General features: G+C 38.4%; 1 protein-coding gene across 7 annotated transcripts in view; it reads right to left on the reverse strand.

Annotated features, from left to right (window-relative positions):
• Positions 1–208: 208 nt before the first annotated feature.
• PH4alphaEFB (prolyl 4-hydroxylase subunit alpha-1) overlaps positions 209–22,350 on the reverse strand; it is a 292,581-nt gene continuing 270,439 nt past the window's right edge. For all 7 annotated transcript variants that reach the window (XM_086904992.1, XM_086904991.1, XM_086904990.1 and 4 more), the window contains 8 exons: positions 7,256–7,578; positions 2,900–3,067; positions 2,575–2,747; positions 2,200–2,466; positions 1,890–2,114; positions 1,755–1,820; positions 1,488–1,653; positions 209–1,324 (listed from right to left, as the gene is read on the reverse strand). In XM_086904992.1, the coding sequence (XP_086761118.1) occupies positions 1,230–1,324; positions 1,488–1,653; positions 1,755–1,820; positions 1,890–2,114; positions 2,200–2,466; positions 2,575–2,747; positions 2,900–3,067; positions 7,256–7,578 (1,483 nt within the window). In that variant the 3' untranslated portion in view covers positions 209–1,229. The remainder of the gene's footprint in view (positions 1,325–1,487; positions 1,654–1,754; positions 1,821–1,889; positions 2,115–2,199; positions 2,467–2,574; positions 2,748–2,899; positions 3,068–7,255; positions 7,579–22,350) is intronic.

Here is a 22,350-nt window from a genome sequence, read left to right on the forward strand (position 1 = left end):
AAATACATGAAATTAATTATCAAACTCGCGTTTGTATAAAAACATTATTTTTACATTTTTATACGTAATATAATTTTAACAATTTTAATTAAAAATTGAAGATTGAAGACACTTTTTCTGGATTTTTCACACATACAAAGATCACGGTTGTATATGATAGGAGAAGGAATAAAGAACAATGATGGTATCTAAGGTAAGTACTCTTCGATTACTTGATTTCTACTTTAATAATTTCGATAAATTTTTGTTCGTTCCACGATGATGGTCATCGAAGCTCGCAAAATAACATCTTAAATGCTAAGATCAATATCACGGTGTAAAACAGACATGTTTCTCCGTCGATAGATTCTATATTTCTTTCCATTTGTCATTTCTCCTCTCTTCTTTTATTTTTTTCTTATTTTTACAAGTGATTCGTATACAAGACGAATGGATTTAAGAAATTGTCGACGTTTCTCAATTATATTACTACTATTTACAAAAAAGACCCAATTAAAAGGGTGAAACATGTCGTAGGAGAAGGAACGATGTGATTAAAGATTTCATTAGAATATTTTGATGAACACAATGTGGAATACTAGATCCCACATTTTACATTCTTACATGTTAATTACGTTAATAAATGCGAAAATGCTTAGGATTTTGCACAGGATTGTTATATATAATTTCCGTGCACGATACTTTTCTTCTGTACACAATCACAAGAATTCCGATTTTCTTTTAGGGAAAAAACTAGTAACTGGCCCAAATGTGCAACTTGTTATTGCTTGATACTCTAACATACGCTACCGCCTACGTGCTTCTGTAAAAATTCTAGGGTCTAGGGATAAGATTACTCGTAGATTACAATGAACGAATTTATAAAAAGAAAACTGCCGTACAATTTTTGTAATATTTCTTACAAGATAAAAAATAAAGATACTTTTTTTTTCTTTCTCATTATTTTAAATGCGTAATTAAATATTGGCAGTTTTCTTGTCGAGATTGCAATCGTTTAAAATCATGTTTTTTTACCATCGAGAAAACTTGTTTAATTTATAAAAAAATCACCGCGAATTAATCTCCATATTCTCATAATTCTCGTTCAACGTTAAACACACTGTTTACAACGGCATAGATTACTTTAAGTTTTTCGCGTTTCAGCAGTCGATTAAGGAAATTAGAGATTTATCAACATTCTCTTTTTCTGTTCATTTTCACTAATGACGATCCGGGATCAGAATGACGATTCAATGCCTGATGTCAGCTTCATCAGCCGTTTGATTTTCGAGAGTGCACGGCCTCAGGAATTCTTGACCTCTTTCGTGAAGCCATTTGTTTGCCACTAAAAAAAAAAAAATCAGATGATCAACGTTTATCGAAGAAAATTTTGAAAAGATCTTTACAATTTGTTTTTATATTTACTATAACAACTCTTATTATCATTGTTATAATATTAAATGATAATTGATTATGTTAAATTCCAAGATTTTTGTTAGTTCACATACCCCATTTGGAACCCGTGAGAACAGGACAAGCCGCGTGTCTAGTTTTAAAATCTCCCTCTCCATTAGGTTTGAGATTGTACCAGAAGGCGGCGCTACCTTTCTTGGGCCACAAAGCAATATTAATAGCTGTAAAAACAGTACCTCCACCTTGTTCTACGTCACTCATCTGAAACAGTTAATAATATATTTGAAATTTAAATAATAATAAAATTTTGAAATTAATAAAATATTTAATAATTTTTCTATACTTTTTTAGATATCACTTACATAATATAAAACTGTTGCAATACGATTTCCAGTTCCTAGACTCTTGAATGCATTTGTTTCCTCTTTCTATGTATAAAAATAATCAATCGGTTTAATCGTTTTGCTAATATAATTTCTCTCGTAATTCTGACTTACCCTTGCAAAATCAAAATGTGGCTCGTAATGACCACCAATACCATAATTAACCACTTGCAATTCTTCTGCCGTATCGACAGTCATGCTCGTCATATGTTCCACACGTCTGCTCACAGCTGCCACGTGTTTGTGCTCGTGCTCTTGAAGCCAAGCACTCTTACTAATTCTATAATTCGCTATTTCTAAGGCACCAGTTTTGTAATTCTGTACAGTAGCTCGTTTGAACTGCAATGTTTGAAAAGAAAAATCATTTTTCATTTCTTTTCGAAAACAGTTTGTATCGTTCCATTATTATTTTATCAAACGTTACCCTCGGTTGCGCCATTCTTTTAATAGTCTCGATTTCGTCGTCGTATATCACGTTGTGGTAAACGACTATCCTCGGGTCGAGATAAGCTTCCTCCTCTTTGAACGGAGCAATTTTCAGGAAGGGAATTCCACGATCGACGTAACGACACTTGAGATTCTTCTGCACTTCTGGCGGGATCGTTACCTCGCCACGACACAGCATCTCGTAACGTTCCCTCTCCGTCATTTCGTCCAAAGTTTTTACTCTTTCCTCGACAACTGTGAAATGCTGGAACGTTCGTAAGAAAACGTTCATTATAAGAAACGAAATAGTGAGAAAAAATCTTAATAGAATTTACTATGAATCAGACACATCATAATATAATCGTTATCTTACTTGTGCAGGAACAGCGGTGTCATCTTGACCATCCTCGCCCCGTTTTTTCTTCGATTGACTCGCTTTGCTCTGAATCTCCTTTTGGTAATAAGCTCTATTGCCCAGAGCACGTTCGTGCGTCGGCACCAGCTCCAGTAGCTCGTTCGTCATACTTAAAGCTCGCGCCACGTTACCTACGCACGATTCAATTCATGAATAAATTATCATTGAAAAAAGTTATAGTACTGTCCCTTGTATAAATTTCTTCATCGAAATGCGTAATTAATATAAATTATTGAACACGTATTCTCTCTATAAATGTACTATATATAGCGATATATCATACCTTGCATATACGTCGAGAATGCCAAATACTCTAATATGTCTGGTTTCGAAGTTGTGGTCGCGTTTTGTTCCTCTTGAAGACGATCCATGGCCTCCTGCATCCAGAGGACGGTGTGATAGTAATCACGGTTATGATAAGACTGTCTCCCAAGTTCGAAACAGTCGCTGGCTGCAAGAAGGAACAAGATCAGATCTCGAGGCTAAATTAAACTTTTTTTTGATTCTTTATTTTTCCTTGCTTCCGTAAAACTTTAGAAGAGTTTAATTTTCCACGCATGCGCACAAATAAAACATTTCGAACCTTCCAGTAAGTTCCACGACGACGACATGTACACATGTGTGCATTCTCTCTCTCTCTCTCTCTCTCTCTCTCTCTCTCTCTCTCTCTCTCTCTCTCTCTCTCTCGTCCAAGTCCACTAATTCTAAGATTCACGAGCTCGTCAGAATTTCCAGCCGGTATTATTCGCAAAGAAAAGAAAAAAAAGGGAAAAAAGAAACAAAACTTTGGCAACGGGAAAAGAAAATTTATTCCCGCGATTTCGGCTTATTTCTCCTCCAGACCGTAGCCATCCCGCTTCCTGATTGTCCCGACGACTCTGAGCCCGACTCTGTATAATTCATGACTCTATTATCATAATTAGATTCGTAATAACACCGGTTGATGGACAACCATTAGGAAATCTGAAAGTTAAAGCTGAAAAAACGAACGTCCCCCTTCCTTTCCTGTATTTTTCGAATCGAACGATCCCGGCTTCAACTTTCTTTCGCTTCTTCAACTTCCAAGCATTTTGCCTCCTCCCCCCACCCGTTTACGTATTCCGCTCGTTGTCAAACGGTGGAAAAACTTCACCTCCCGTACCGCCTCTTCCTTCGACCGTTTCTTTCCATTTTCTTTCTCGTGGAAAAACTTGCTTCGTTAATTAATTTCCGGGGTGGTCTTTCGGGTCCAGATTGCGAAGTTTTTCGCGGTTCACAGGACGAGAGAAAGTTCGAGCTAAATAAAATAGGAGGTTTATTCGGTCGGAGATCGGATCGAGGAATAAAAAAAAAAAAAAAAAAAAAAAGAATGGAAAAAAAGTGTACTTATTTTCCAATTCAAGCATCCTTTCATCAGATTTTATATGTAATGTAAAAGTATTATTAAATAAATAATAAGAGATATGAATCGAAGTTTTATTTTTTTTTTCTTATTGTTAAAGTTGTATACTTACTGTCTTAACATAATCATCATTTATTGCAACATATCCAGATTATTCCAATGATTGTAATAATGATTTTCGAAATTAGGAAAAAAGATAAACATTTGTATTTCCACTCAATCATCATCTATTGCAATATATTTGGATTATATATAGTGATTGAAATAATGATTTTCGAAATTATTAAAGAAACGCTAAAAAAAAAGACAAACATTTCAGTGTTTGTATTTCCAGACTACCATATCGGTCGAAATAGTGATTTTTGAAGTTATTAAAGGAACGCTAAGAAAAAAGACAAACATTTCAGAGAAATAGAAAAATATGTAATTATGAGGATAAAAATTTCTTTCTTTCTACCTTTTGTTTCACAAACGATATATTGAGTTGCTCGGAAAATAATTTCGTTTTTTTCACGACAATGAAACACCAAGTTGTTTCATGTGATCATGAACAATCGAATTCGACAAATTCAGTCTCGTAGCAATTTCCCGTGTTATTCGTCAGTTTGCTTCAATCGATGCCTTTATTTTGTTTTTATCGGTTTCAATTGGTCTTTTAGAACGTATTGTATCTTTAATATCGAAATGAAATTTTGAAAATCAGTTTTGATACTTTCTCCATAGAATTCGCAACTTTTTTCTTGCCTGAACAACTTTCTTATCTTTTCGATAATAAAAAAGTAAAATATACGGAAAATTTGGTCTTTTTGGTCTTGCATCTTTGTTATCACGCACAAAAAAACACAAAAATCAAACGAATTTTTCTTATAAATAAACCACGAAATGCCAACTCTCAAGATGTATAATAATAACAACACGGTTTAGAATGAAGTTGGCTGGATAAACGTTCGACTAGCGACGCTCGCGTGAAAAAACGAAATTATTTTCCGAACAAAATATTATTTTTGTAAAGGCATGATTTTTTATCCTCCTGTTTTTTTGCTCGGATTTATCAATACGCTAAATATAACAGAGTGTAAATACGCTTTATAGCCACCGCGAAAGTTTTACGCGGGTTTTAACGAAGTTCCGAGTCGTAAAAAAAAGCGGCGGGAGAGAGAGAGAGAGGAGGAAACAACGTTTCCTTGTTGCAGAATTGTTTGCAAGTTGGTGGGGGATCACTCGTTTATAATTTAATCAGTTGCGGCCGATCGCAGCAACTGGAAATTTCGCGTTGTTTCCCGGTTTACACCGCGGGATTAAATTTATTTTAATCTAATTCACGCTGCTACGGCCAATTGGATCGTTTCCTCCTTCGAATAGAAGATGAAACAACGAATTTAAATCACTTTTTCCTTCGAACAAATCCTTTTGCTCCGCCATTCTCCAGAGATAGAGAAAGATAGAGAGAGAGAGTTTAAAGGAAGAATACCGAATCTAGCGAAGAAGTAGATCATTCTCCATTACCCATTCAATATTCATCGAACTCCCCATGGCGGGGTATAAATGATGCAAGGAAACGGTCCGTACTCCCGTTTCGGCGAAAAAATCACTTTCTTGTCGCGGTAAAAAGCTCGAACGACGCGTAATAAGAAAAGACCGTGGCGGTAAAGAAAGAGAGAGAGAAGAAATAGAGGCGACAATGCGGAGGGAAAGTGATGGAAGAAACTGGTGTATTAATCATTCATTATTCGGGGATCGTTAAGTACAGGTAACATCGGTAGCCAATATTCCTTTCGATTCGATTCGTTTCGCAACGTTTTATCCCCCCTCCCCCTCTTTTGCCCCCGATCCGAATAAATAATTCACCAGCAACGAGCAACGAGCCCGCTTCCTTCTTCACTCCCCCCATCACCCTTTTTTGTCCGCCGGAAGCAGCAGCCCGGGCTAATGCGATAACGAGGCGTGGATGGCCCCTAATGAATCATTTACCTCCTAATGTGTTGAACCTTTCGAAGGATTCTATTTTCTTGAGATCAGACTTTTTTTTTTTTTTCTTTATTTTAAAGGAAATTTTCTTACCAAAAAAAAAAAAAAAGAAAAAGAAAAGACGATCGAATTCCAATTTTTGGAAAATTTATGGAATCGATTTATATATAGGAATAGTTTTATTGAAAATTTTGCCAAGAATCGTTTCTCATCGATATCTCGAAAAAAAAAAAAAGAAAAAAGAAGTCTCTTCTCCCGAAAGAGGTATTACATCTCTCGAGAGTTTGACGTTATCGAGACGTTCGAGAACTTCAAGAACTTTTCACACACTTTGCCTCCCCTTCATTTCTTATCTCTCAAAGACACAAGAACGTTACGTTATTGTTCGAGATGATCCTCCGCGCGAAAAACTTCACGGCTGGTTTGATTCGACTTCTTCGCTTCTCTCGAGACAAGTCTCGGTCGAAAGTTTTTCTCGTATGAAAAATAGGGGAGGGGGGGGAGAAAAAAGGCGGTTGCTTACGAGCTCGATTCGAAACAAACCCCTTCCCCCTAGATGCGTGCATTCGTGCAATGTGAAATTCCCTCTAAGCTGAGGCAATAAAAACGCGGGATGTTCGTTTCGATCCTAAATTCGGTTGGAGAAAAAAAGAAAAAAAAAAAAGAAAGAAGGAACCAAGATTATTCATTTTAAAAGTCGCGTTTACCGCGTGTAGAAATCGAATCAATTCATAGAAAAACTCACTCTGCTCTGAAATTTATCGATGAAAAATTGGAAGAGATATAAATTTTCGTGATCGAAAGAATTACAAATGTTAAAAAAATTGTAGCGTGCAAAAGTTACACACACACACACACACACACACACACACACACACACACACACACACACACACACACACACACACACACACACACACACACACACACACACACACACACACACACACACACACACACACACACACACACACACACACACACACACACACACACACACACACACACACACACACACACACACACACACACACACACACACACACACACAGAGAGAGAGAGAGAGAGAGAGAGAGAGAGAGAGAGAGAGAGAGAGAGAGAGAGAGAGAGAGAGAGAGAGAGAGAGAGAGAGAGAGAGAGAGAGAGAGAGAGAGAGAGAGAGAGAGAGAGAGAGAGAGAGAGAGAGAGAGATATTTCCGGCTGGAGGAAGTTAGGAAGAAGTTAAGAATAAAATTCTGGCGAAGAAAAGAGGTGGGGAGGGGGGAAGGGGAGAAACGTGTGCGTACGAACCGGTTAATCCTGTGCTGTATTGGACCCCGTTCAACACGCCCCTGGCGACCTGTGCAGTCTCGAGTTTGTACGTGTCCTGTAACCTCATCAAAGCGACAGCTGCCCCGTTAAGATCCTCGTCAGTGGGGAATTTAAGGTCGCTCCTCGAGCTGGTTATATTCGTGACGAAAGACTTGCCCACGTCCTGGGTGATCAGCTCCTCGACCCGTTTCCAATCGGTGGTCAGTCTTTTCACCAACAGATAAGCGTTGATCGGATTGGACAGGTACTGCTGAATGTTTCTCGACGCCTCCTCGTGCTCTCTCGCATAATCCTCCACATTTCTGAAGCGAGACAAGAAGGCAGCCGTTAAGAAAAAAAAAAAAAAGGAAACGTTAAAAAAAATCATGCGACACGCGTCGCGATCAAGAAGAATCCGACGAAACCGCATCGTGGACGCTTTTTAATTTAATCTCTGGTTGCAAAGGGGTTGGCGTGTTCCTCTCCTCCTCCTCCTGTGTTTTATCGCGATTCAGCAGATGTTTCCCTTGATTCAAGTAGCTTGTTGTCATTTTTCTTTTTTTTTTTTTCCTTGTTTGGCCTAGCTTGCAAGGCAAAAAAGGATATTCAAGCTTAACGATGAGATTAAAAAACGGTGAAAGGAGGAAACGAGCAGGAGGGAAAGGAAGGATGTTTTGAAAAATAGGGAGGGGGGAGGAAAAAAAAAATCTGTCGAGAACGCGCGAGAAAGTTGAAACAACGACGACGTTCCGCGTCCTCGACCGGCGTTACATTGTTAAAAAATATAGACTTTTCCTGTAATTTAACTTCGAAACTTCGAACCAAGGGAAAGTTTTCGCGTTGCGAAATCCTCAAAAGCAATGATAACTTTTCCCCTTCCCCGATTCTTCCATCTTCCGGAAGTTTGCGGTTAAAGGAGATATACATATATATATATATATATATATATATATATATATATATATATAACTCTTTCGAACTGCGATCGATTGCGAAATACAATGAATAGAACTATAGTTGTTCCAGCTATAAAAATACCTGTGTTTTTAGAACGCAATTCGTCAAATTTTAATCGGAGAATAATTGGGAAGGTTGACGATACTTTTTCCGTCTCTTATTTTTTATCGATTGAGAAAAGAATTTTTGTTACCAACATAGTAATTCCTGTGCATCGTATTCCAAAGTCGAAGTGTAAAGAAGTCTTTACACATCTTCAAAAGTTTTATGCGGATCGTAACGCGTTTATTAGTGGAATATAATAGAAAATTTTGTTATCAACAAGTAGTAATAATTCCTATATATTTCGAAGTCAATGTGTCGTTATGCGAAAATTTTGTTGCATAAATTGTGAGTTATTTTCAAATTTTGCCGATATAATCTTGAAATTTCCTATTATACATCCCTCATTGTCTTAAACAAGTTTCTTTGACATATATATATACATATTTTGTTCATCGAAAATTGCAAATGTAAGCGTTCGATTACTTTCGTTACCCACTGTAGATACATAGTCACACATTTTAAAAAGTTTTGTGCGGATCATAATTTATTAGTAGAATATCATTGAAAATTTTCCTGTGTAATCGTATTTCCAAAGTCAAAATGTTATTACCTTGTACGAAAATAGGAATACAGAAGTCTTTATACATCTTATATATCAGGAGAATATCAATAGAATTTATCGGTAGAATATCATAGAAAATCGATTTCAATTTTTATTCCATTATCTTGCTAAAAATAATTCCACTATTTTCAAAAGTCTGATACACACAATAATACGCGAAATCATCAATTTCCAAATTTATTCGTCGTTATCACTCTTACGAAGATAAAGCAGCGAGTCACGATGAATTCGTTGCTTCGACTCATTTCGGCAAGAAATCTTTATATCCTCGCTCCCGCCACTGATCTCGAAACACTTCCCTTCCCATCCACCTTCCCCCCTCTCCTCGAAACAATTTACCAATCCTCGCCGCTTCCTGCCGTTCCAATTTCTCTCTCTGTTCCGCGATCCACGATCCCTTCCAATCCTCCCCCAACAGGGTTTAAAGAGACCCCGTACAAAGGACTCTCGGCAAGATGACGAGGGAATTATTCAACCCCCTATTTCCTCTATTTTGGCCGGCCACCGTGCAATAGGCAATAACTGCCTGCCGTAGATAACGACCGAACTTCACCTCTGATCCTCGAAGGGGGCCCAGAATAATTCGCGAAGATCTCTCTTCGTGCGTGGAAAATCTCCCTCTCAGCGGGATGGTTAGGAGAAAGAACCCTATTTTTACTTATTTTTACTTACTTGAACTTTGATTTCGTAAATTTCGTTGATCTACTAGTATATACAATATAACGTGTTACGTGTTCATTTATCGATCAGATTGGAACGGCGGCAACATTTATTTACGATTTTTTAGAATATCGAATTCACGAATAGCTTTTCTAAACTCTGCGTATAATCTTGCAAATCATGGAATATCGAATATAATAACATTTGTTCTCTTTTGACTTGGCTATGTGCCTCGGGATATTTTTCTCCTCTATCGTTATTTATTTTATTTTAAATGTGCAAATAAATTCCTTTTCCTTTTTTCCTTATGATCATAACTTTTGACCGAATTCGAACAACTTCCTATTCGTGGCGCCATCTGAGAGAGCGTTCTTTTATTTTCAAGAAGAGTCGTGACGAGCGCTCCAAGAGTTTCCAGTCATATACAACAATTTTAAGCAATATGGCGTACGAGAAGCGTCATTCGCGTCACTGCTTACTTTTTCCATTTCAGCTTAAAAAATCGGCTATCAAAGCTACTAAAATAGTTTGTGCGTGGTATTGGATTCTCTTACTTCAAATTGGTTCGTGATCGGACTGCATCTTCGCCATTGGTTCGTTGTTGACAGTAATAAGTGATGATAGGGATATTATTTTCAATTTTTTTTTGAGCTTCGTAACCACAGATTAGTGTTCGAACGAAGACGAGTTTGATTTTTCGTTATTGAACGAGGAAATCATCTCTATTTGCGAAAAAATAGACGATAGAGGGAAAGAAAACTGCAATGAATAGAAACGAAACGTAAAAAGTGTAAAAAGACGAAAAATAAGAATAATTAGACGGTGAACGTGAGAGCACATTACGTTAACGTTACGTTAAAGATTATACTATTAATGGTATAGTGGTATAATGGTATATAATCGAGGACGCATGTTGCCCGATTGCTTTACAAAATATCACACGAAACAACGATATATAGAGTTTAATATTCGACAAATTTTCCTTCTCTACACGTAAAGACACGTCAATTACGCGCGTCCGTGAAATCGTTTCGAGTTTGCGGGTTCAGAAATTCATCGAAACGTACGTAACAATCGTCTCGAGCGCAAAGGATTAATATAACAGGGAATAACAAGAATTTCCAATTGCGTCTTCGAAAAGGAAGAGTAGAAGTAAGAAAAGTACAAAATAGAAGCTCAAAGAAAGTAGTAATAACCAGCTACCTCTAGAAAAAAGAAGAGACGGCAGCTCGTTTCCGAAAAGCAACGAACGGAATAACCGTAACAGTAAATCGAAGAGACGGATTAAGAGAAGAAGCGGCGTAAGACACAAGGGAAGATTTCGTTTGAAGAGAGCCTCTCCTCGAATCGAGATCCCTGGCGGCGATTTGGCGGAAGCGGATCAACCAGCAGTTTTCTTTCTCGTTTCATCCGGTCGTTCAACCGGCCGACCGAGATTGAGGACGGGGTGGGGGAGGGGGAGAGGAAGAGCCATTTGCGTGATCGGTTCGCTCGAGATAACGAGGGGAAACGGTCATGCAAATGCGATCGAAATGGAAACTCGGCCGAAACACAGCCGCTTTATCGCGACTTTAATTCGGCCGTAATTGGTAACACGCCGCGCGATGATGGGCAACCGGTTAGTCGATTCATCGACTGGAAATCGCGATGGAATCACCACCACCGAATTCTCGGTGGTGGCGGGTGTTATCGGGAGGTTGTTCTCGATGTTGCGCAATTATCGGTGGAAGGAATACGGATGGATAGAAGTTGGACGGGATCCTGGATTCCTGCTTCAACACGGAAATCGTATCGGGAAAGGTTTTATTATCTATGAAAAGTTTATGGATATATATTTGAAGAGTGTTATGTTATCTTAATGAAAGGTATCATCCATCGTTTTCTTTCAATGGAAAATGTATCCTTTTCGATCATTCGAGTGTTGGTTGTTTTTCTTACAGAGTAAACTAGTTCTTGAACTGTATTTTCAAAATTTCTCGAAAAGGTGAAAATCGATCGATGAGGGAGAATTTCATAACCTCGAAAATTTTTGTAAGTTTTTAATTTAGAAGGAAATTCATTAGAACACGTTTTTCTTTTTGCAGAAATACAAGTTTTCCAAAGACATCAATCGAAGAATAGCAAAACAACTCGTTGAACGAACGCAAATTTATTTCTCGTGTATTTCTGACTTTCTCTATTAACCTTTTCTCTCACAGAAACCCAACGTCTTGTAACAAAGTGTACTTGAATTTAAAGTTTCAAAATAATGTATTGGAATACATTATTAATAATTTGTCTATAAACAATACACAAAGATATCTCGTTTATCCTAAAGAAAATTGGCACGCGTTATTATAGACACGCGTAGAAAGCGATTAGCGAGTGAAATACGTGGTAGAGAACGTGTGTGCGCGCGTGTCAACGGTTCGTGTCTCGACTATTCGAGAAGGAAGGAGGTCGATTTTCGTCGCGATGATTCTCCGTGAAATTGGAGGGGAGGGGTGCGTGGCACAACACTAGGAAATGTACACAGAGATATAATCGTGGCCGTTACTCGAGAATTATTATGATTCGAAGCGAGGCATTGGGTTGTTGCGTGATAAATCTTGTTACGAGATAAACGGTACAAATAAGCGTAATTTCCGTGCCGAATGAAACCGTCGCAGTTGTTGATTATTATCGTTCGATAATAAGTTCGAGATAAGGGAATACATAATCGAGCGTATAATTAATAGCTCTATTAATGTAGCAATTATTTTCGAATTTTTCATCGTCCAAGGACAAAATGGACCGAATGAATAATTCCACGGGCGGTTCATGCAAATCGAGTGTGTCAAACATTAAAATACGGCTCGTTAGGATTCTCTCCCTCGACAATGTTTCGCGGGAAAGTTTGCGATTAGTTCCTAAGAAAATATTTCGTGGGAAACGGGGGTTGCCTCTGTGTTGTCCTGCATAAATTTAAGCACGGTTAAAATGGAGGAATTGAACAAACGCTTCCTAAAAATATCAAGTACAACTACTCGTAAACATTGAAAAGTTACAATCGCTTCGCAAAATTATACGAAAGTAGATGATTGAACGGGATGAAAATTACATCGTGCTTAAAATTAAGAATATTTATACGAGCAGGTTTAAAAATTCTTTTCATTTCGCCTCGAAAGAGCGAAAAGGTTGAGAGGATCAGGTGTATACGAGATGTCGTGGAACGCCTGTCGGAATAGTCTCGTTCCACTTGATGCAAGCAATTAAAATAATAGCCTTTTGATCTGGCGCTGCAATTCGTTACTTCCGCCGATGTAATCGAACCGGATTCCGGCTATTCCACGTTGGAATTCTTCCTAGGTAGACCTGTTTAATCTTGAAAAATAATTGTGCATCATTTTTGAATGAATTTTAAAGGTTTCTTTGATCATTCAATTTCGATTTTGAGTAACTTAAAAAAATTAATACATCGAACATTCTTGGATGGAATTTAAAGAAAATATTTAATTCCAGTTAGTAGACCGAGAGATAATCAAAAGATAATCTCATCGATCGAGGAGCATTACTATGATTAAAAAGTGACAAAAAAAAGCGTAATTTCTTGCCTAATCGTAGTTTAAGATACGTCGCGTGTCAACCTGTATTTTTCATGCACATTTTCAAACACCGGTTCCTCTTAAAAAAAAAAAAAAAAGCGCTCTTACGTTGATGAATGAACGTAATTCTCTTGGCATAGTTGCGCCAAAGTGGTAGATTGCATAATCTAAATCGCGTGTATTAAAATCGTTGTACGTGCTCGACGATTCAACGAACGAGAATCGATAGGAAAGAGAGAGAGAGAGAGAGAGAGAGAGAGAGAGAGAGAGAGAGAGAGAGAGAGAGAGAGAGAGAGAGAATTTCCTACGAACGCAAATCAATTTTCCAATCGATTCGACCCGCGAAATTGATTATATATTCGAAACACGCTCGTTCAATATATTTGTTCCAAGATGGCGTCCATCATATCGGTCGCGTGTCTAAGGGGCGTTCGTCATTTCTTTTCCTTCTTTTTTTTAATATAAAGTGTAACGTTGTTTAAAGTTTTACGAGGGGATTAAAGAAAAAAATTTTAAAGAGGAATCTCGAGATTTCTTCTTTCCACGGGTTCATAGGAGAAGATTTATTCCGAGATTTATCATTGTTTTCTCGTTAAGATTTGAAATTAAATAATCGTTGGATGGGCAAGAGCGAAGGGGGAGGGGAAAGAATCGAGCGAATTGTTCGTCGTATCGTGAATAATAAAACTGTCGAGAAGGTGATTAAGTAAGCGGTCATGGTTGCGTTTACCATCTCACTATGCATCGCCCCGTGAAAACTTTCCGCTCGTCCCTCCTCCCCCGGCCTAAATACCTCATTTGTACTTCCATTATCTTGGCACGGTGCGCCATCGTTGAGAATGGAACAATGGATGAGCGAACGTTTCCAACGTTTATCCTTTCTTTCTCTCTTTCTTTCTTCCGTTTAAAAGTAAACACCGAAAATACTTTTTAATATTCGATAACTTTCTTCTTCCCTCCCCGAATCTTTGGCAACTTTCCAAACGCGCCTCGTTCAAAGTTCCAAACTAATATCTGTTGCATTCGCGGGGAAAAATAACGTTAAATACGAGGAAAGAAAAGACGTTCACTTTTATATATGTATCTCGTTTCACCTTCGTAATGACGAGCAAACAGTAGTTGTATTTCCCTCCCCTCGCCGCCCACTAGTCGTCCAGAATTCCGATAAATCATCGTGATACACGTCGATGGATGACGAATGCCCGAATGGCCGGCCAAGTAGCGGAGAATGTTCGTGCGCCTCCGGTAAAATTGGCAATGTCGCGGCCAATTCTAGAACGAGGGAGAGAGAAAGAGAGAGAGATAGATAGAGAGTGGCCAGGCCTCGGCTTAATAATCCACGAAAGCTCGGTGGCGCTCGATAAATTATTCCTCGCCGTTAGATTCCCTACAGGGGGTTTATTAGGTTAAATCTCGATTTTCCCATCCACGTTCCTCCTCCTTCCCTGTACTTGTTAATCAATCGTCGAGGAAATTTTAAGAATAATTTTCGTTTCAATTTCATTCGTTTATAAAACATCGAGTGTGACTGTGTAATATGATACGTTTTTTGAGAGAGGGGAGAGGAGCGCCAGAGACACGTGTCGGGCAAGTTTAAAAACATCGTCCGGGATCGAACGAAAACATTGTCGATGTGGAACGGCCGAGGTATTATTCCAACGGCGAGTCGGTTTTAATTTCTTCTTCCAAGAAAGAAATATCTAGATGGGAAAAACGAGAAACGATTAGCAATGATATTGGATATTGCGATGACTTATCGCGAGTCTCTCTATCCTCTTCGACTATTTTGTGGAAAGAAAATGATTTCAATGGAATGCGACTTTTTTTTAGTTGCTCGATAAGCTGTGGACCTTTTAACGGCGAGATCGCGTGAAAAATTCGAATTTCTGTGCCCCGAACAATTCGTATTAGTTTTTTCTCCTTTTTAACCCTTTGTCTTAAATTCCAATAGCACGTGCCATAAACAACAAGAGTTTACCGGTTTCACGGTTTGCCTGAGCGTTCATCATTTTTGGTAGAGAAAGTAAAATCTTACTATTTCCGCTATCGTTATTTAAAATATATCTTTCATTTTCGACAATTTTTTTTCGATAACGTTTTCAACGTTATCTCTCTAATGTTTCAATATTTTTAACTATTTGCGTTCCAAGCGTTTTTCGCTCGGCCGAATCAACAGCTTAAAATAATTTCACACATAATTAATTGATATTAAATTAATTTTTATAAAACTTTTATACTTTAATATCTTACGTATCTAATTTGAGATAAAAAAAATCTAACCATTCGACGGTATATTATTCCACGCTTAATTAGATACACAAATAAATATATTATCGAATTGCCGCATCGAATCGAATGGTTTGGCCTGAGAGTCATTGGACCGCAAGGATTAATATTTTTCAAGAGAATTAAGCGTTCGTCGCGTGTCACGTTTCTTGCACGTACGATATCGTGAGTTAATTTCGAGAAACTTTTATTCCACTATACTCCATTCGGCCACGATCGCGAAGATATAAGAACGGACGCGTCATCGAGGAAAGAGAAAGTCCTCGATTATCCGTGGAAATTGGAATCGATAGGTTGCAAGCTCGCCTTCCTTTCTTTTTTGCGGGGAAACGTGTCGCTGTCTGGCGGAGTATCCAATTACAATTGGACCGCGATTCAATCGCGATATCAACTCGGGAGAGCTTGGGGAAGATAGGGACACCCCATTGTCCCCGTGTTGGCACAATGGCCACCGGCGCGGACGTCTTTCGCGCTCCGTTATCTCGCGGAGAATCCCCCCACGAATTTCTCCCCCTTTCAACCGTCGATTTCACGCTTTCGCCGCCTCGTAGAACCGCGGCGCTGCTGCACGGTGGAATAACGCGCGTCAAACGGACAACGGAATGTAATAAAGAAGAACGATCGTTTCTGTAACAACAAATATTATATACGTTGAAATTTTAATAAAGGATTAAACAAAATACATGTATATATAGAAAGAGAATTAATTTAATGATTGAGAAATATCGTGTAAATCTTTTTAAGAAGCATTTTTCACAAGTTTTTTGTTTTTCAATTAATGAATTAAATTTAAGTTAACACCTACAATCCAGTAACGATTGAAAGTGCGTTCCAAAGAACAATGTTGCAACCATCTTAGAAAATCATACGCATCTCCTTCGTATGTTCGAAGGTAAATTCGACAATTTGAAAAATTGCAAAATTACTTAATCTTTTCGATTTCTATTGCTTCCTGCCACGTGAATTTTCGATCGAAGTTTCACAGCACTGGAGTATTTTTTTTTTTTTTTTTTTGCGGATATCGGCTCTTTTCTCTCGAAATCGAGTAATATTCGATCGAATTCGCCGAAAAAGGGGACGGATCGTGACGAGTCGGAATGCGGGGTGGGGTGGAAATGCGAACGGGGGGAAGCCCTCTAAATTTTCTCCAGGTTGAGCACAATTTACCGCGCTGGGAATGCGAGGATGTATAATGTAGGGTTGTTGAACGTGTTCCTAATTTGGGGAGGGGAGGAGGGGAAGTAGAGGGCTGCAATTTCAACCGCTGTCTGCGAAATCTCGCATTCTTGCCAGGTAACGATCCTGCTATCCTCGATCTCCGCTGCTGCCTCGGAAGCCAGGAATTTTAAACATTTCCCGATATTCCGTTAAAAGTTGGCGCTTGGGGAGGGAGGGGAGGGGAACGGGATTAAAAATTAATCAAGGAATAATAATTAAAGGAATTTCAGAAGTCGATCCCGAACGAAAAGGTTTGCGAAGGAGGGGGAAGGGGATCGATCAATCGGTGAAAATTAATTTCTCACTCGCAAACAAACTCCGACTCTTGACGCGAGCCGAACTTCAAACAAATTTTAATCGAGCTCTCTCCATCCGCATTCTACGCAACAATGAAATTCGATTAACGATATCCAACTCCCTTTCTCTCTTCGTTCCCTTAATTTGCGATTTTTCTTAATATTTACATTAGTGAATATAATATGTGTGATATAAATTACATTGTCTAGGGACTTTTGTTACTCCATCGGTAACCTTCTTATGTATATAGATATATTTGGTTGGTTGGATTAATGAGAGTTTTAATGATAGATGGATTAACGATATCCAACTCTCTTTCTCTCTCGTTCCCTTAATTTGCGACTTTTTAACTTAATATTTATATTAAATATACGTGTGATATAAATTACATTGTCTAGGGACTTTTGTTACTCGATCGGTAACCTTCTTATATATAGATACGAAAGTGCAAATGCTTTTGTTTATGTATATATATATAACGATTTTCCGCACCTATTCGATGAATTATATTGATTATATAAAGTGAGTTATTGAACTTTTGACGTAATTAAAAAATTTGATTTTTCCTTTGTAACCTGGTTTCTTACGCCTGTCAAATGATTTTTGTCCAAACGGACATCGATCGATGGATACCAAGTATTTATTTAAGTACGTCCTTATGTTATAACTTGAAATGATTTCACGCGCAAATTAATCACGTGTAAAACTTTTATATTTTGATATCTTATGAGAAAAGAAAAATTTATCGAATATTAAAGTTTATATCGTTGTTGTTTCGTGATGATATTTTATATCGCGATAAAATATGCTCTCACATTCTATTATTCTTATTTTTCACCTTCTCTTATCGCATCTCTATTGTCAATTTCTCAATGAGTAGAAATAATTTCGTTATTCGACAACGAAAAATCAAAGCTCACCTTCACTCGAACTAATTTCATGCTTGCAAAACTCGAAAAACTTTGAATAATAATATTTCTATCGTCACCGATCGTCCAACTTCGATCACGATATCTAATTTCAAATAAAAAAGAATCCAACCATTCGATGCTATATCATTCCACGCTTAATAATAATAATAATAAGATATTTAAAAAAAATCAAACACAAATAAATATATCATCGAATCGCCGCGTCAAACGGTCGAGTGGTGACTGAGAGAGAGAGAAAGAGTCACCGTTAGAGCGCGAAGAGTTAAATGTATTCACGATTCCAAAAACTGAATTTCCTCGAACATTTCGAAAATGAATACGATATTTCGAAAGGATGTATCGATTTCGCTGGTGGCCGGAAGGAGGAGGGTAAGCGACGAGGTGTCGTATAAATTACCGGAATAAACGAGCCAGGTGCGCTTGACTTTGGCCGTACGCTCGCGCTACACCGTTCACCTGACATCCACAGCTGTGACAGGCCCGTGACATCCTGCGCATCTCGTCCACTCGTTCCCTGATGAGACGAGACAGAGACAGAGCAAGAGAGAGAGAGAGAGAGAGAGAGAGAGAGAGAGAGAGAGAGAGAGAGAGATAGGAAACCGATCAGGCGACTCCTGAGCGCCGTTGCCTTCGCGACGGATTTCCTAACAAGCTTCCGCGATCGTTTCCATTTTGCCCCACTCCGATCGTGCCCAGATGCGCACGTGTCCTCACTCTTTTCTCCCATCCAAACCGAATCCTCGTTCTTCACGAGCCTCATCTTCGTCGATGGATGCGAGCGAGAAAAATATCCTTTAATAAATCGATACCGCTACACGCCTCGCGAGATAAGCCGCGAGAAGGCAGAAATTCGATTAAAAAACCGACCGAGCATCATGTATACATGTATATATGTGTGTGTATATTCGCTAGCCATGTTCGCATTCGTGCCCGAGGGACACGTCGAAGGTGCGCGATAACGACAGTTCTTTATATTCTGCCTCCTATTCGATATAACGAATCCTCTCGTTAGCGCGATTTCGACGTTTTCGCTCCCCTTTCGCTCCCACTGCGCTGTGTCCAATGACGCTGGACGTTCGTACATAGCCTCTCTGTATTTTTCTCTCTCTCTCTTTCTGTTCCTTTTTACCCTCCAACGGTCAGGCGACAGATTTTAATTAGCGATATACACGAGCCTCGTTCGCTTTTCGACTCCTTTCGCTCCGACTCCCCTCTCTCCTCGTACATCTTGATTTCTACTTTCCGCTTTAACGAGTTTTAACCCCGACTCGATCATTCGATTGTTATCTCTAGCCGCCTGATATAGACTTTTGGTCTGTAATATTCACGGTGAAAGTGAAAAATACTTGATACTTGTATTTTTTTTTCGAGACAATGGATAAATATCGTTTGCACACTGTATTTATATTTATAGAAAGTTACCAATCGAGTAACAAGAGTCCCTAAAATGTAATTATATTATACATTATATCCATTTGGAATTTTTCCATTTTCCAGGTACCATAATCTCTGGTAGTTCACTCTGCCAGGGAATGGTCGAAAAAGTGTGATGATGAACGTAAGGATCGCGGTTCTTCCTCGAGCAAGAATAATGTCTCGAAGAAGTAGCGAAGCTTGACCGCTTTGACGGAACCCGATGCGATGGCGCCACCTGTATCCACGATGGACGGTGAGTGGAGTTAACCTCTTTGCACTCGTATTTATATTTAAGAAAATTACCAATCGAGTAACAAGAGCCCCTAGAATGTATAATTATATTATACATATATTTATTAATGTAAATATACGTGTGATAATAAAATGGTGACAAAAGAGTGCAAAGGGTTAAAATGGTATTTTTTTCTTATGACGACGAAGATTTAATAAAAGAACTTGGAGATTCTTCTCAGTGGTTGCTCTCCGTTTTTGTTTCTCTTGTGCTCTTTTCGTTGTTTGTTGTTCGTTGAAAGGGTAGTTGATAAAAGCGACACGAGCTTTTGTCTCTTGAGCGTTTCAGAGCAGCGTCGGGCTTAATAATCTTGAGCTTCGTTAACGGAAGCGCGGTTGAATGAAAATATTTCCTGACGAACCGAAGCTTCTATAAAAATATTCATTGTCCGTTGTTCCTTCTTTGTCTCTTTTTTTTTTTATTTCCTTTTGTCGAGAATGACCCATTACAATTGGAATTCCAGTATATATATATATATATATATTTTAAAGGTGTACACAATTACCGTTAGTTAATGAGAGTTCCATTAATGGAAACGGTAAATAGATTTCATTATCGTGCAATTTACATCGAGAATTAATTTATTCGGTTGTCCTTCTCGGTTGCCAAATGGATTTTCGGGAACAAGAAGCGTGGTTGTTGAACACACTTTTTGCGCTTGCAACATTCGCGTAATTGCATCCATATATATATATACACATGACATAAAATGTAAAACAAATTAATTGTACCAAATTAAAAATAACAACGTGAATTGTTATTCAGTTTAAATATTACATCGCATATGCACGAAATTCAAAAGTTAAATTAGAATTACATACATGTGTATACATATATATATATACATATATGTGTATATGCTCTTACAACGTCGAATGTCGTGCCTCGATTTATTCATGAGAATTAACCATCGTTGTACCGTCTTGGAATATAAAGTAGATAAGAAACTTGGTAAAGTTTGTCCGCATGCGATACAGCCGTGTTCCTACCTAGAAGGCAAACACCAGCTATAAGTTCATAACAGGTAGTGACTTTTAGATGGAATCGTATGCGAGAGAACAAACGCGAATGAATGAAATTCTTCTTACAAAACATTATTTCATGCGAACACGATATAACGGTAAGTTTTTATAAGGATTGCCAAAGATATTAATGTTTCTTCGTACAACTACATATATATATACATTTATTTTTGAAAGGAAACCGTCCCATTTGATAAAAATAAAATAAAAGTTAAATAATCATCGCAATTATCCGTGTTACACGAGGAAAATTCTCGAGAATCTTAATCAATTTTTGCATTTTCTTTCAAAGTCATTTTTGAAGTGTGGTTTCTAATCTCTGTTTACATTGCTCACACCGAGGAGCCTGTACTGTAAAATTTGTTTTACAACGATCCGACGTATTCTTACAAATTCTTCGTCTACGATATCATCCAGTGTCGATCACGCACGTTCGACGACAGATCTCCCTTAACACGTTACCGACGGGAAATGAGAATTCTCGTTTTATTGAAATATACATTACCGACAGGAAACGAGTATTCTCGTTTTACGACAAGTGTGTGTTTTTCTAGTAAATTCTCCGATAACGATATTATTTATGAGAGTGGTGCATTTTTACATTTTATTCTACGCATTGTAACATATATTTATTAGCGTTTTTTCTGACAGTTGAATACATCACAGTAATTAATTTAAAAGCTTATAGATATCATGATGAACAAAAACATAAATATAAAATTTTGAAACATGCGTTAAAATAGATTGATTCTGATAAAAACGAAGAAATTTTTTGAAATAATAATGCTAATGGATTTCGAAAAAAAAAAAAGTGAAATACGCAATTGTTGGTCCAAAAGATCCGTTAATTAAAACGCTAATATTTTAAAAAATTCCAATATTTTCCATTATATAACTCCTAAAAATTTCAATAAAATATATTATAATTACAAAAATCAACTCTTATCACATTTTCAGTACACACATATTGAAGGAATATATCATTAAAATCATCCGTCGGAATATTGGAGAGTTTTATAAAAATGTCCCCCCATCGTTAATGTGTTAACAAGGACCAATCCTTCTCATCTCCACGCATGGAGAGAGAGAGAGAGAGAGAGAGAGAGAGAGAGAGAGAGAGAGAGAGAGAGAGCATCCCTCGTGTCGTTTCCTCTACTCGACGCGCATTAAAACGGTCGTTCGCACGCACGAGGCGCGCACTTCGTGCAATACCATGGAACCACCACCACTACTACGCCATCGAACGTCGTATTGGATTTCCCTTGGGTAGAGTTCGAAAAACAGACAAATAGTTTAGTCTCGCGTTGGAAACGTTGGTCAAGCTCCCGGCGACTGTCAGGATTCCGCTAGTATTTTTTCATCCATCCCCCCTCTACGGCACGATTCGAGGCGTCGGTGTAAATGGAATAGGCTGGTATCAAGGGGGTAGGGGGAGATACCTGGAGTAACGCACGAAATGGTGGACGATTCGAAAGCTTTCAAGCCAGTCGGGGGTTAACCGCGACCCCAACTCCACCTCTTTCCTCCACGCTTCGCCCCTCTCGTCAAGGCTCTTCAACCGTCCCTTCAACTCCCACCTATACACAGGCTCTCTCTCGCCTCTTCCTCCCTTTTGGTGGTGCGCGGTCCTCTATCTCTCGAAACCCCCTTCGCCAGGCCGCAGGATAATGGCGATCGTCATTTAGCCACTTCCGGTGGTTCGATAGCGGTGCGCGATTTACATGAGAATCTTCTCTGGAATTTCCACCAGACTGCGCGAGAGATATGAAGGGGGAGGGGGAGGGG

The sequence above is a fragment of the Apis florea genome, unplaced genomic scaffold, assembly GCF_048593485.1.
Source record: "Apis florea isolate Af1SG1 unplaced genomic scaffold, ASM4859348v1 contig_2350_pilon, whole genome shotgun sequence".
Lineage (NCBI taxonomy): Eukaryota > Metazoa > Arthropoda > Insecta > Hymenoptera > Apidae > Apis > Apis florea.